The sequence below is a fragment of the Musa acuminata genome, chromosome BXJ2-7 (genome assembly GCF_036884655.1).
Source record: "Musa acuminata AAA Group cultivar baxijiao chromosome BXJ2-7, Cavendish_Baxijiao_AAA, whole genome shotgun sequence".
Lineage (NCBI taxonomy): Eukaryota > Viridiplantae > Streptophyta > Magnoliopsida > Zingiberales > Musaceae > Musa > Musa acuminata.
This window is the reverse complement of record NC_088344.1, coordinates 12,802,660-12,818,654: the sequence shown is the minus strand read 5'-3', so window position 1 is coordinate 12,818,654 and position 15,995 is coordinate 12,802,660. Positions and strand designations below refer to the sequence as shown.

The 15,995-nt window shown below is 32.9% G+C and overlaps 1 protein-coding gene across 1 annotated transcript; it reads left to right on the top strand.

Moving 5' to 3' along the window:
• Positions 1–11,996: 11,996 nt before the first annotated feature.
• LOC108953348 (anthocyanidin 3-O-glucosyltransferase 7-like) lies at positions 11,997–13,750 on the top strand. The gene is made up of 2 exons (XM_065115311.1): positions 11,997–12,618; positions 12,785–13,750. Exons 1-2 carry the CDS (start codon positions 12,105–12,107, stop codon positions 13,645–13,647), a joined length of 1,377 nt encoding a protein of 458 aa, XP_064971383.1. The 5' UTR covers positions 11,997–12,104; the 3' UTR covers positions 13,648–13,750.
• The last annotated feature ends 2,245 nt before the right edge of the window (positions 13,751–15,995 follow it).

Here is a 15,995-nt window from a genome sequence, read left to right as displayed (position 1 = left end):
CAATCATAAGAACATGTTCTTTCAAAATACTCTAGACTGTAAGTCCTAAGTGAATGGATCAACAATCAATACAGTGAAACTCAAGTAATTAATTGACATTAAATGTTTCTGGACTCATCTTCTCTAACCATCAAGTACTTTATACCATAATACATGTAGATGCAACAGTACTTGTCATTCTTAGAGAAGAAAACTACTGCAATGTCATAAAATATCTTCAACGACTTGATAATTGAGTTTGACTATATCAAATCCTGAGATAAAAATTTTGCAGTAAAAAATTTGATTAGTGGCCTCAAAGCATGTCACAAAATTAACTTCTATTATTAATAATAATAAATTACCCCATTAATTGATATAGATATTAATCATAAGGTAGACTTCCTATTATCGAGGTAATTTATATAATAAAAAAATATCATTATTTCAAGCTGATATAATTTCATCCATGTGAGCATATAATCATTTGTTCCTTCCGGATATCTTATTACTTTCTTTACAGTCTTTTAATATTTTTACTTTTGGGTAACTCCAATATATACCCAATATTTTAATTGTAAAATTAATATATGTTCCGATATAGGCTTGAGCATAGACTTCCAACTACGCATATACAAAAATATATTCTTTATCTGATTCTTTTCAAGTCATTTTAAAGTATTTACTATTGACTAAAACTTTACTTTTATGATTGACTAAACAAAGTTGTATATTAAATCTTTTCAAGACTCGGTTGATATATCATTTCTAAGACAATCTTCATAATCATTGAAGTCTATCATTGAATTACTGAATGTTAATAATATAAGATGTCTTATTCATATCAATCATCTTAAAATTCTTAGTGATAAATTTTTTGATTTAGTATAATAAACCAAGATCACTATTGGTAAGATAAAATATTATCCATATATAAGACTAATATAATAAATTTGCTCCCACTGATATAAATACTGATTAATAGTAGTTGCAAATAATGATATCAAGAACCTTTATATATCATTATCTTGAAGCTTATTTAAGGATTCCTGAATTTGCATACCAAACTTTATATTTCTTTCATTTTCTTTGTAAATCATTTAGAGTAACCCATATAAAGTTAAATCTTTTAAAAATATTTTTATATTATTATGATATAACTCAAACTTATAATGAGTCATTAATATCATGATGATTCTTAACGAGTTCATTAAAAAACTCGTTATGGTCGATAAATTCTTTATGAGTAAAATTTTTAACCACATGTATGACCATTATATCATTCGATATTGTCTTTTGAGTCAAATTTATATAATAGACTCTTTTATAATTATTGAATAATTCGATAAATTTATCAGACATCATTCTGATTATTAATTTTAACTCTTTTTTTATTACATCATATTACTTTTCAGAATCATACCCGTGACAAAAATAAGGGATCCATTCTGATTCCTATATCGTAATATAATTTTTATAGATATACAACATAATAACCATGAATGACATGATTCCTTCCCCTTTGAGATATTCTTAAAGTTGTCAATTATAGTTCTTCTATAAGACTATTAACAACGATATCAATATAATATAAAAATTTAATAATATTATTTTGTTGTTCACTTTCATCAAATCATTTAATGATTTGAGTAACAATAATCTTTCGACTAATAAAGGAGTCTTAACTTGTATCTCCTCTATATCAAAATTGAATTTTAAGATTTTCACTCCCACTAATTTATTATTTTATAGGAATCTTATATTACCAGATTTAATTGTCCTCGTACTATGATTAAACCAATAAGATATGTACCCCTTTAAACTTTTCTAAATAGATAAAATATTCAGAAATAATTATTAAATCTAATTTTCTTTTATTTGAGTTGAAGATCCTTGTCTCCATAGGACAATATCAAATATGTAAATATCTTAAGTTAGGTTTCCTATCATTTCATAACTTAAAAGAAGTCATTTAATTTACTTACTAGGAATATCATTCAAGATATACATGGTTGTCATTGGAGCTTCTTCTAATATTGATTTGGATACAAAAGAATAATCTATCATGCTCCTAACCATATCTATAAGGTACGATGATATCTTTTAGTAATCATATTCTACTGTAACACATCTAGTAAATCATATATCTTATTTTTTTAAGAATCTAGCAAAAAAATTAGAATTATAATTGGGTTCATCATAAATACCATAAAATTTATCACCCTTGTCAAATATGATGATCTTGACTTTCCTGTCTAATTGTCTATCGACTTCATTTATGTGAGTGTAAACAATCATAGACTTTACATGAATTAGATATATATAATCATATCTTAGCACATTATTTATATGGTGATAAAATGTCTCTCTTAGATGAAAGCATAGAGTGATAAACATAACCTCAAGGAGTTTATAAAACTATATTTCACTTCAATATTTAATTATAGGATCATTATAAACTTAAGATTTATATTAATTATATATAGACTATTATACATAATTCAAATGTTAATTTTATTAAATCACAGTAAGTTTATAACCACCAAAAGAGAAATAATATTATAAAAATTCTAGGTAAAGAACTCAAATTCCTAAAATTATAAGAATACAATATTGATTCTCAAGATTTATCAAATTGAATTATCTTTAAACATAAGCGATAAATACAAACTAATATCGCTTTCAGATGATTCCCTATAATGATAAATATCTCATTCTCTTTTGGTTTTATCCCCCTTCATTTTTTTTATGAATATCTATTATTGGTAACAAAGTATCAAATTAATCCATCAATAATATCTATAATATTTGATTTGAACCATATAAAGGTTATATTTATACATTTTTATTTTAAATCAACTATTATAGTCCTTTCTTTGTTACAGAAATAACACTTTATTACGAGGATATTCTTTTATGAGTTTATATAGTAATTATAAACTTAAGTAGACTTACGCTTCATCCTTATTTTAGTGTTACCTACTCATTGAGTAGTACTCAAAATATTATAAGTTTTGAGCTTACAGCTTTATCATTTATTTTGAGGATATAATCTTGAATTTCTCAAATATTATCATTTTAATATGTCAATTAATGACTTATCAGAAAAATTTAAATTGATCCTTAGATATTCTCATGCACCAGTTGTAAATTATTCTAAAGTCAAAATATCATAAAATTAAGTCTTTCATACCTTTCTTGATCAATCGAATACAGAACTTTCAGTAATTTATGTCATGTTTAATTAATCTAATCAAGGTCTTACTCACTCAATACAACTTACATATGCTCAAGCCATTTATTTCAGAAAGTATAGGAACATTTATAAGAAAGTACTACTATATAATTTAACATTAATGCTTTGAGTTTCCAAAATATGATGAACTATTGATATTATCTATATTTCACCTTTGGGTGAAATATTAACATATCTAGTGTTCACTCAAGATCACTTATGGAGGACTGATATCATCCTTGTGGAATAGTATTGTTACCTTTGGGTATATAATCCTAAACTGCAAGAATATCCAAAACAGTATCATCCTACCCCATCACATAATTGTTTGAAATAGATTCTCCTTTGAGATTATCTAAATCTCATAATTATATATTCTATCATGAATATTATTTTATTTAATATCATTTATGATGAATTTCATAATGTATTTTATAGATTATTGGTCCAGGTCACTTTGGTGGCTGCAGGACCAATACAAAAAGATAAAATATAGTCTAAAATATCCCACGAATGACAAGAACTTTATTGTAATTTATATCCCATAAGCCTATTACCCCGGGCTACTTTGGTAGATACTAGTCAGATAAAACTTAGGAAGATAAATTATAAATAATATTAACTAAATATCTTTATCCTGATTCATGCCATTGTGAATATTATTTTTTTTAATATCATTTAGGATTAATTTCATAATATTTTTATAAATTATCGGTCCAGGTCACTTTGGTGGTTGTAGGACTAATACAAAAATATAAAATATAATCTAAAATATTCTATAAATGATAAGACCTTTATTGTAATTCATATGTCATAAGTCTATCATCTTATGTTACTTTGGTAGCTACAAGTCGAATAAAACTTAGGGAGATGAATTACAAATAATATTCATCAAATTTTTTTAATTTATGCTAAGTAGTTCAATAATAAAATAATAACCATAATAATTATTGAATATTAATGCTAAGCAGTTCAATAATAGAATAATGACCATAATAATTATTGAACATTAATACTAAGTAGTTCAATAATAGAATAACAATCATCATAATTATTGAACATTAATGCTAAGTAGTTCAATAATATAATAATAATCATAATAATTATTGAACATTAATCAGTAAAAGAAAACTCATATAATAATCATGATAACATATGAATCATGTCTTCATATGAAAGATAAACATTATTTCACAATTTTAAATATATACATGTGAATAACTAAATGAATATCTAAGAACAATAATTAGATTTTATTTACCACATGTATAATCAATAATTTATATAAGAAAACTATTAAGTAAACCATAATTTATATATTTTTTAATCAAAATTAAATCCAATCAAATAATAAAAAAATATAATCATGATTAAATTTAATCATAATTATAACAAACCATATTTATCAATTTTATAATTGAGAATATAAACCAAATTTCTCAATTTCATAATGATAAAACTATAAATATTTGATAGGATATAAATCGAAAATATGCGATTTATGAAGGGTAGAATTGTAATTTTATAGAAATTAGACCCGAGGGTAAAACTATAAATATATTGATAGAACAAAAACCAGAATTACTAAATTTGTAAAAGGCAGAACTATAATTTTGCAAAACCCTAGCCTCGAGGTCAAAATCATAATTATGCCAAAATCGTAATTTGCCTTGCCACCGTTGCGCGTGCGGCGCTGCCGTTGCTCGCATGTAGCCGCTGTGGCCTTTCCTACCTACGGACGGCAAGCACGGCTGGCCGCGACTATTGCCAACGTGCGGTCGCTACCGTCGCGGGGGCTGCCTTTGCCCACGAGCGGGCGCTGCGGCGGTTCCTGTCCACGCGTGGCTGTTGCCAACACGCGGTCGCCGCCGGGGCTGTCTGCCTGCGTGCTGCCGATCGTCGCATGGTCGGGTTTTGGCAGTGTGCGATCGGCCATCGCATGGGCACTATGATGCCCGTGTACGGCTGCCACTTACTTCGCTGCGGCACGCACACTGCCCAGTGCAATTTTACCATCAATAGATTTGTAGCAAGGCCGATCATCAGAGAAAAAGGGATCAATCATGCATCGTAAACAAAATAATAGATCTAATATATTTGATCTTAAGAACCTAGGCTCTTATACCAATTATAAGCATAAAAAATATGAAATATTCTATATTAAATACGGAAATAACCTTTATGCTAGGATTGAAATCAAATACTTAGATCTAATTAATGATGCGTATCTTTTGATGTCATTTGTTCAGAGATCTCTGTTTGATCTGTAAGACATCATCTTTAATCCAAGATCGTTGTCAATCAATAAAAAGAACTAGATATTTCTCTTATCTTCCTATCCTTTCACAAGATCACATAGATTGATGGATTAGGGGATTAGGGGAGAAGGAGATTGAGAGAAAAACCTTGATGGATTAGGGAGATTGAGAGAAAAACTTTAATCTCTCAATTGCTGATATGTTACATTTTAGTGATCCTATCTATTTATAGGCGATAAGTTATTAGGAGAATTTCTCTCATCAAAATTATCTCCTAAGGAATTCTATTTTAACTGAACTTCTTTTCTATTGACCAATAACCATAATCAAAATTCAATTATATCTATGATATATCTTAACTAATTAAATAGAATCACATAATATAGCTTCCACCTCTCCGGCTGAAGCATCGGTGCCTCGCAATCCATTCAATTTTTCCTCTTGCGCCGAGGAGGCCCCCCATCTTCCATGAAGTCCCTGCGACCAAAATCAATCGCCGAGGCTTTCAGAAAAGCTTCCGATGATGCCTCTCAAACGGGACGGTTTCTCTTCATGCCAAAGAGGACGACCTTAAAGAGTGGTCTAAAGGCTACAAGGAAGCCTCAGGTCGTTCCTAACTCCCTCCTCTCCACTCTAAAACACAAAACAGTGATCTGGCCGCTTGCCAGTTAATGTTAATGATCCTCCTTTGGAACAGCACTGTCGCGGCGCGCATAAACGGTATGGCCATGATCATCTTAATTATTTAATAAAAAAACCATAATATTTCTCTTCTTGTTTTGTTGGAAACTCAGTTGCAGAACGAAGCAAATGCGTCCTTTTGCTTGTGATCGGCTCACTGCCACAGTAGTATGCAAATGCGATCAAACTATAAATTTGCTTGTGCAAGAGCATGGTAACAAAGTTTGGCTTCAAACTGCTAGTACTTGTTCTTACATTCGTCCTTCTTTGTGGAATATACTTGGATCCTTTATTCTTGATAGCATTCCATGATTTTTTTTTTTTTTTAATGTGGTGACATTAACTTTGTTTCTGTTTCTCATGATAAAATTGAAGGTAAACCCTTTCAAATAAATAATTTTATTTTAGATTTCATGAATTTTATCTTTAAAGCTAGTCTTGCAAATTTGAGATTCTCGGATGTTACTTATAATAGGGTCCCCTTGTATAATTTTTGCTCGATATGATAAGGCACTGTCCAATAATGCATGAATTTCATTGTTTAATGTGTTAGAGCTAGTTCTAGAAAATTTACGAAAGGATAATTTTGGTAACCCGATAAAGACAATAAAGCGGAAAGAATAAAAGCGACAAAAACACCAGATTTACGTGGTTCGGTCAATTAACCTTGACCTACATCCACGGACGAAAGAGGAGCAAATCACTACTATAAAGGAGACTATTACAAATGTCTTAGGAAGATGTTTCTAGGTCATAAAACATCCGAAAATACTAAACAAGAAAAACCTCAACTATAAGCCCAAACTATTTAACTGAGTATGGACTTAAACCCAAAGCAAACACCTAGGTTTTTTTTGTGGTGCCACTTATAGTACATCTGACTTCAAAGCCTAGACTATGGGACTTGCCAAACTAATTACACAGAAAGCAATCATTTATATTCCGATCTTGCTGGATAAACTATCCAAAAGTTGAATCCCTCAGTTTTGGATATTTTATCTACTTCTAGTGATATCCCTAATGCACTCCATGCATTCCATCACTATCTTAACAAGGTTAAAAACAAACTTTAATTGGCATAGAATTAATATTGGTATCTTGGAGTCATGTACAGAGAATACACTGAAGGAGATTTCTAATCTTAATTCCCTATCGGTGATGATATTATAGATCTTCAAATTCTTCATAGCAAAATTGATGCACTTAATATACAATTGAATATTAAGTGGTGGACCCTTTTCAAATCCAAATGGTTGGATTGTGGTGATCTCAACACGAAGTACTTTCATAGACTTGTCTCTATTCTTTGAAAGTAGAACATTATTCTAGCATCATTGCCTATAGTTGTATGCTTTCTGATCAAGTTGAGATATGTAATTTCTTTAGTAGGTGGTATGAAATTTTATGGTCTTCCTCCCCTTCTCTGAGTTATTTCAATTGGGAATTTATCTCATCCTTTCCCAAAATCAATCACTTAGATCGCTACAACCTCTCCAGATCCTTTTCACAGGAAGAAGTTAAAGTTGCTCTTACTCAAATGGGTCTAGGGAAAAGTCCTAGTTTTGATGGTTTTACCATAGAATTTTATAAGTGTTACTGCCCTATCCTCAGTAACTCCATCCTGAATCCTTTGATACCTTTCACGCCAATCATACTCTTCCTTTTAGTAGGACTAGAACATTTCTCACATTTATTCTCAAAATACCTAATTCTTTACTAATTATTAACTATCGCACTAAAGTTCTTTGTAATATAATCTATAAACTTCTGTCTAAGATGATAGCCAACTGTATTTTTCCTAGTGATTTAAAAAGCACTAAACGCCAAGGTCAAAAAATGCCCGCTAGGCGCTCACCCAAGCGAAGCGAGACATTAAAATATAAAAATATATAATATAATTAATAAATATAATTATTTAAATAAAAATATATAATATAATTAATAAATATAATTTTTTAAATAAAAATATGATATTAAATTAAGAAAATCTTATAAAATAAATAAAAATTAATAGTATTAAAATTAAAATAATATATTATTAATATAATAAATAAAAAAAATACTATTATTAGTATATAATTAGTAGTATACTATTAATATACTATTAACAATATACGAAGTGAAAAGAGTGTCAGTAAAAGGAAGATCAAGGTCGTTGATTGAGAGCAACAACAATAGGAGAGGCAAGCGACGACAGTAGCAACGGTAGCGGTAGTAGGAACGGGAGCGACGAGTGATGATAGTGGCAACGGTAACGAGAGCGGGAGCGACGAGCTACAACAGTGGCAGCGGTAGTGATAATAGTGAGCAGCAGGAGCAAGAGCTACGAGCGGTGATAGTGGTAGTGACAACGGTAGAAGCGAGCATTGGCAACAACAACAGGAGCGATGAGCAGTGATAGTGGCAGCGGTAGTGATAGTAGCGAGCAACGGGAGTAGCAAGCGGTGACAGTGGTAGCGAGAGCGGGAGTGGCGAGCAAGGTTAGGGTTCTGAAGTCGTGAGAGGAAGGCTGATATCGGTGCTTTAGTTGGTTCGATTGAACCAACTAAAGTACTAGAGATTGAACTAGACCTAAAATGCTGATTCGATCACTTAGTTTAAGTCGGATGCTCGCCCGAAGAGCTTGACACATGGGCTCAGGTGAGCACCTCTTTGAAGCGCGTCGCCTGAAAATGAAGTGAGACACTCGGGCCTTGCTTCGCCTCACCCTGAGTGCTTAGGCGAGCACCTGAGCACCTATTGAAATAATTGATTTATCCTCACCTAAATCATCTCATCCATAAGGTTCAATCAACTTTTATATTTTCTCCCCTTATTCTAAGTAAGATAGATGTCCGAAAAGCCTTTAATAAATTATCTTGGGAAGCTATTCTCATCATTATTACCAAATTCAACTTTCCATCATCCCTTATATCAGTGATCAAATTCTGTGTTTCATCTCCTTTTTCTTGTTTAATCAATGGCTTCAATTCTAGATGGTTTAAAAGTAACAACGGGGTTAGACAAAGCAACCCCGTATCTCCTTATTTGTTCATTTTGGTCCAACAAGTCCTATCATCTATGCTAAATGAGTTAGCACCAACATAGTAGCTCCTTTTAACATCAAGGGGTTAAAATTTCACATTTCATGTTCACTAATGATGTTCTTATCTCTTTTTGGTCAAACTATAAATCATGCATTAACCTTGTTAAGGCACTTGATCTCAATTTTTCTTTCTCTAATATAAGTATTAACAAGAATAAATCTGAAATTCTCTTTCCTTAAAATTATGACCTATATGTCAAACATCACATTTGTAATTTTTTTGATATTAAAGAAGGAAAATGGCCATCGAAATATCTAGGATCATTTGTCAGTCGTACTAAGCTTCTTGAACAAAATCATAAACAAAATCCAAGAATGACAAAAAGGGATTATCACCCAAGCTGGTAATGTTGTTATCATAAATTATATTGTCAATTTCATCTCTTCCCATATGATAATGAGCTCATAGATTTCTAACAAAATCATCAAACGAATCAAAAAAATATGTAGAGATTTTTTTTAAAATAACAATAGTTTCCATAACAAGCTCATCCTCCTTAGTTCTGATTGCATCCTCCTTTGGAGATGCTTAACCCATCTCCTGCATAATATCAAGGAAGGACTTAGGATATTAATTAATAATAGTTCCACTATCAATATCTAGATCGATACTTGTCTTACCAATATACCCCAGAATCAATGGCTAATATTTATAAATATGAATGAGGTGAAGAACTTTTATGTTATATTTGATTTATTTTTGAATAGGGATTGGAATGTGTTTACCCTCAAATTATTTTTTCACCCTTATTTTGTAAATAAAATTCTTGAGATCAATATTCCCTTATACCCCTATGATGGCTTATGGATTTGAACTCCCCACCCTTTAGCGGTATCCTCTGGCTAGAGTGCTTATAAATTTTTGAGTATCGGAAAGCACTTACATGATTACACTTAGAATGGTCGGAAAGCAGTATGAGCTCTTGATGTTTCTCCTAAGATCAAAATTTTTTTTTGAAGCTACTTTGACATAATTTTTCACCTCCTGGATGGCTAGATTTTATAATGCATAAATTTCTGCATATCATGTTTGCAATTATACTTAGATTCTCATTTTTCACATCTTCTTCCATTGTTCTTTGCTTTCTTACACTAGAATTTTGTTCAATTAAAATTTAACTATTGTTTCCATCATTTTTCTCATTGCGTTAGTGGTGCATGGATATGAGAGGGATAAGATTTAGATAACTCTTCAACTAAGTTTCTTAAAAATTTTATTATAAATTCTTTTTGGTTGATTTGGAAGCATCATAATGATTATCATTTGCGCAAACATCATTCCAATCTACTTTCTATTTGGTGCCAAGCTATTGCATTAACTATTGAGAAAATTTATTTTTCCACCACCCTACCTAAGGGGTACCAAAATTCCCCCTTTAGGTAGTCCTCCCAAGAGATTCCTTTACAAGTTGAGGTTATTTTGGAGTGTGATTGATCATTCACCTCTTCTTTAGAGATGACAGGTGTTGGTTATATTACAGCGAGTTGCCAGGCAATCGAGGCGAGGCTTCATCACCTTTTCATGCGGACTATATTGCATTATGGGAAGAAATGTCTCGTGCTATTCGGGAAGGCTTTATCAACCTTTGGATGAAATTAGACTCTCGACGACTAATAGCATGGCTCAAGAATATTTCGGCCATCATAAATATATGGTGTAATATTATAGAACTTATCAAATTAGTAAATGAGGTTAAATGATCTTTCTTACCACTAGTGCTTGTTGTAATAATTTTTCCCATTCATGGGGAAATGTTACTCCGTTGTAGTTTTGCAATAGAAGAAGTTTACTGTCTTTTGTGGATCCTCCAAAATGATTGAATAAGGTTTTTTTTTTAAAAAAATGTGATGCCTATGGAGCACAAAAACATTAAATAAAAGGTGTTGATTTAGCATAATAGAAAATTTTCTTTTTTAATAAATAAATAAATTTATGAAATAAAAAAGGGTGATTTTTTTTTAAAAAATATTTATTTTTAGATATTTTTAATCATACTCCCTCTTTTATTCTTTTTCCCAAACAAACTTTATTTTGAAAATACCCCTAAAAAAATTTCATCAATTTTTTATCTATTTTTATTTATTAATTTTAAACTGTTGTAGTATTTTCATTCAACTCATTTATATTTTTTAATAACATTTATAATATTTTTATTCAGATATATATTATAAATATTATTAAAAAATATTATAAGTGATATTATATTGTGACTCTTCAGTGTTGTCATTGATCGTATATCATATTTTTAGATTTATAATTAGTTTGTTTGATATTAGAAGCATTCAGAGTATTTATTTATAGTATAACAAGTTAATTTTCTATTTTTTAATTTAGATAATATTATTTTTTAAATTATTATAAATATTTATTTGAATCATATCATGAATACCAAATAAATGGTTTCTAGTATATTTTGATTTTATTTAACTCATTTATAGTGTTTTTAAATATATTTTATAAGATTTTTATTGTGATAATCAAAATAGTAGACCAAAAACACTATAATTAGGTCAAAATACTGTGACAAGTAAAAATAATTTCAGAGATAAATTTTTTAATTAACAAAATAATTTTTAAAAAATAAAAAGTTATCGATTCGAAAATATCTAAAATATAAATTATTTTTAAAAAGTCGTCCATAAGAAAACATTAAATAAAAGGTGGCGATTTTGGAAAAAAAAGCTTGACTGGAAATTCTAGCGTTTGATTTGGGTTCCGTTGTAATGTTATGTAGAGGGTCCCTGTCGCAACTCCCACCACTCGACGTGAGCGACACGAGACTTGGCCTACTTTTCTTTTCCCCTCTTATTCACGAAGCTTCAAAGTCCCCTCCGGATTAGACCTTCTTCTTCCCGTCACACTGCCATGGCCTCCTCCGGCAGCAGCAGATGCCCCACCCAGCCACACGTGGCGTTCGTCGCATTCCCCTTCGGCACCCACGCCGCTCCGCTCTTCGCCCTAGCCCGCGCCGTCGCTTCCGCGGCACCCGGCACGGCCGTGTCATTCCTCAGCACCGCCCGGTCCCTCGCGTCCCTCCCCCGCGCCGAGGGGCTCGGAAACATCCGTCTGGTCCCTGTGGCCGACGGGAGGCCTGAAGGCGCAGCGGAGGTGCCGCCGCCAGGGGGCATCGAGGAGATGATCGGGATGTTCCTGGCGGCGACGCCAGGGAACTTGCGGGAGGCGCTGGGCGCCGCGGCGGCCGGGGCCGGGGGAATACCGGTGGGCTGCGTGGTGAGCGACGCGTTCATGTGGATGGCGGGAGACGTGGCGGAGGCGGCGGGGGCTCCGTGGGTCGTGTTGTGGACCGGCGGGCCCGCGGGGCTCGCCGCCCATCTCCACACCGATCTTCTACGCGACGCCATCGGTGTCGGGGAACGAGGTAACGTTTTTGACACGGTCCCCTCATGTCCAATTTTTAATCCTGGTGACGTGGCACGGGCGTCACCGCGAGGCGATGATGGTCTTTCTATCCAAATTATTAATCATAGTCACTGAAGTAAAGATGCATGTCGCTCACTGAGCTCATTCTTTCTGTTTCGTGGTAGCCATGACCCGCTTTAAGGAGCAGCTTCACTCCATTCCCGTTCTCTCCGCTCACCGGGTCTGCGACCTTCCCGAGGGCATCGTCTTCGGCCCCCTCGACGCCCCGGTATCTTGCCTTGTCCACCGCATGGCCCAGAGCCTCCCCAAGGCCGCCGCCGTCCTTCACAACACCTTCGAGGGCCTTGACCCGGCCATCGACGCCCACTTCTCAACCACATTCTCCAGGAGCCTGCCCGTCGGCCCCCTCCATCTTCTCGCGCCGCCCGCCCACCCGACGCCGGACCCGAACCACTGCCTCCCCTGGCTCGACCGCCACGCGCCCGCCACCGTGGCTTACGTCAGCTTCGGCTCCTTCATGGCCCCGCCGCCTGCCGAGATGACCGAGCTGGCTGAGGGGTTGGAGGCCAGCGGGGCGGCGTTCCTCTGGTCGCTCAGAGACGAGGTCATGGGGCTCCTGCCGCCGGGGTTCTCGGAACGAACCAAGGGGAGGGGCCTGGTGGTGAGCTGGGCGCCGCAGCTGGACATCCTGCGGCACGCTGCGGTGGGAGCCATCGTGATGCACTGTGGGTGGAACTCGGTGGTGGAGGCCATCACCGCCGGGGTGCCAATGGTGTGCCGGCCCTTCTTCGGGGACCAGAGGCTGAACGCGAGGTTCATCTTCCAGGTGTGGGAGATCGGAGTCGAATTCGAAGGCGGAGTGATGACGAAGGAGGGAGTGGTGAGGGCTCTGGAGGCGGTGCTGAAGGGCGAGGAGGGGAAGCGGATGAGAGTCAAAGCGGGCGAGCTCAAGGCCATAGCGACGCGGGCAGTGCAGCCCGGGGGTAGCTCGTCGGTCAACTTCAACAGCTTCTTGGATCTCGTTTGATGTGACAATGAAATCAATTAGAGCCAAATAAGCCTAACATGCTGATGTGCTCCATTTCACAACGTTAGTTTAAGCCAATTTAGCTTCTTCATCACGAGCAGAATGAAGTTTGTGCTGTGCTAAGTTTCACTTGAAATTTGAGGCCTTTTTTTTTTTCTTTTTAAAAGCCCATCATTAAGTTTCACTTGAAACTTAAGTTTTTAAATAGTATGGGAACTTTTTAATAATTTTTTAAATTATATAACTTTATATAAGAAGCTTAGTGTTAGGTATCTAATTATAAATTTTTTAAATTTATATTAAAACTTGAGAAAGGTTTCTGAATAATTTTATTCTCATCATCAAATCAGTATATATATATATATATATATATATATATAGTAATTATAATGGATACTAACAAATAATGTTATTTTTGTTGCATGCTTGTCACCTTTCATTATTAAGATTTAACTAAACACTAATAATTAGATAACAAAAATTAAAAGCTTACCTTAATAACTACTTTAACTACCTTATATCATACACTATATACAGAGAGGGTGTCAACTTATGTTTGCTCTATACTCAGATACCTAATGTTATTTTTGTTGCATGTTTGTCACATTGCATCATTAAAATTTAGTTAAATACTAATAAATAGATAATAAAAAAGTTAAAAATTACCTAATTAATATGTTTTTTTATTATATACGAGAGAGAGAGAGGGTGAAGTGATGGAGAAGAAGAGAAAGAAGAGAATGGTGCCTAGTTTTGACATAAGCATTTGGAGTAATTCAAGATTTTCTGACAAGTGTTTTATCTGGTCAAAAAGTAAACTGATCTGATCTCTGTTTGCTTTCTTCTTCTTTATGAGTAATTAATAAAGATTCACTTTTTTTTAAAACGTAAAAACTTAAATTGAGTTATAAACTCAAAATTTTAAAATTATAAAAACCTAATCTATCTATCCTAATTCACTAATAACTTTATGTAAAAAGTTCTAAATTTAGTAAAATCTATTTTGTTAGTAACTAAGACTCAGAGAGACCTTTCCAATAATACTTTTTTTTTAATAATTTCAAGCAAATATACTCATCCAAACACTTATTTTAATTGATCCCTTGAATCTTGTTAAATAGAGACAAAGTGATCTAATATTTCTACATTAAATTACTTATAACTTTATGTGAAAATTTTTAATTTATATAAAATTTACTTTATTAAAATTAGACTTATACATCTTTCTATTAACATCTTATTTTAATGATTCAAATAAAAAATGCCATTCAAATTCTTGTTTCAATTGATCATTTGAATTTTACTAAGTAAAGACAAAGTGACCCTACAAATTCAAATAAAAAATGCCCATTTATTTTATTAAAAATTAAACTCCCATACCTTTCTAACAACTTCTTATTTGAAAATTTTAGTGTATAATTATTAATCCAGATATCTACTACAACTGACCCTACAAATTCTGTTAGCATGAGTTGTTCTCAAATTTCCATATTTCTTGGACAACCTCAATTTATATAAAATTTATTTTATTGGAAATTAACCTTATATATTTTTTATCAACATCTTATTTAAATTATTCAAATAAAAATATGCCCACTCAAATGCTTATTTCAGAATTCTGCTAAGTAAAGATAAAATGATTTGACCTATCAAAAATAAATTATTTATAACTTTTTAAAGACTAAAGGTATCTATAGATACCCATAGCAACCCTCTCCTGATGGGTCAATGATAAGATAATAAACAGGGATGAGGGTTGAGATGTGAGGTATTTTTTTAATTAGTCGTATGGTTATAGAAGGAGGATTGATAGAGTACTTTCCATCTTATTCTCATATTCATCCCTATTCAATCAATATGTGGGTTAAGACGTTAGGAGATTCAAACTAGATCAAGTTGAGTCTTAGTTGAATTGATTATGAATCATTTGATTCGATTAAACTAGATAAAAATAGTAAAAATAAATATTATTATTTATATTTAGATATATATATATATATGAATATTATTATAACATGTAATTTTTTTATTATTTATAATTTTTAATATTATTAAATAATTTTAAATAAAAAAATTTATTTTTAAAAATAATATATATTAATTAGGAGAATATGAAGAATCCATGGGTTTCCCATTTTAAATGGGATTCTTCGTCCCAACCCTATCCCACACTATTGACATTTTTACTAGGGATAATTTAAAATTTATATAAAATTTATTTTATTAAAAATTAAACTCATATTTAAAAAAAAAAACATAATAATTTAGAGCATAATTATCAATCCAAATGCTACTACAACTGACCCCACAGATTCTGCCGGTATGAGTTGTTCTCAAACATACACAAT

Bases quoted from the DNA above. Each gene is read 5' to 3' on its own strand.
- LOC108953348 (XM_065115311.1), top strand. From the start codon at position 12,105: ATGGCCTCCTCCGGCAGCAGCAGATGCCCCACCCAGCCACACGTGGCG. The intron at 12,619-12,784 runs GTAACGTTTTTG...GTTTCGTGGTAG, and splicing joins CATCGGTGTCGGGGAACGAG to CCATGACCCGCTTTAAGGAG.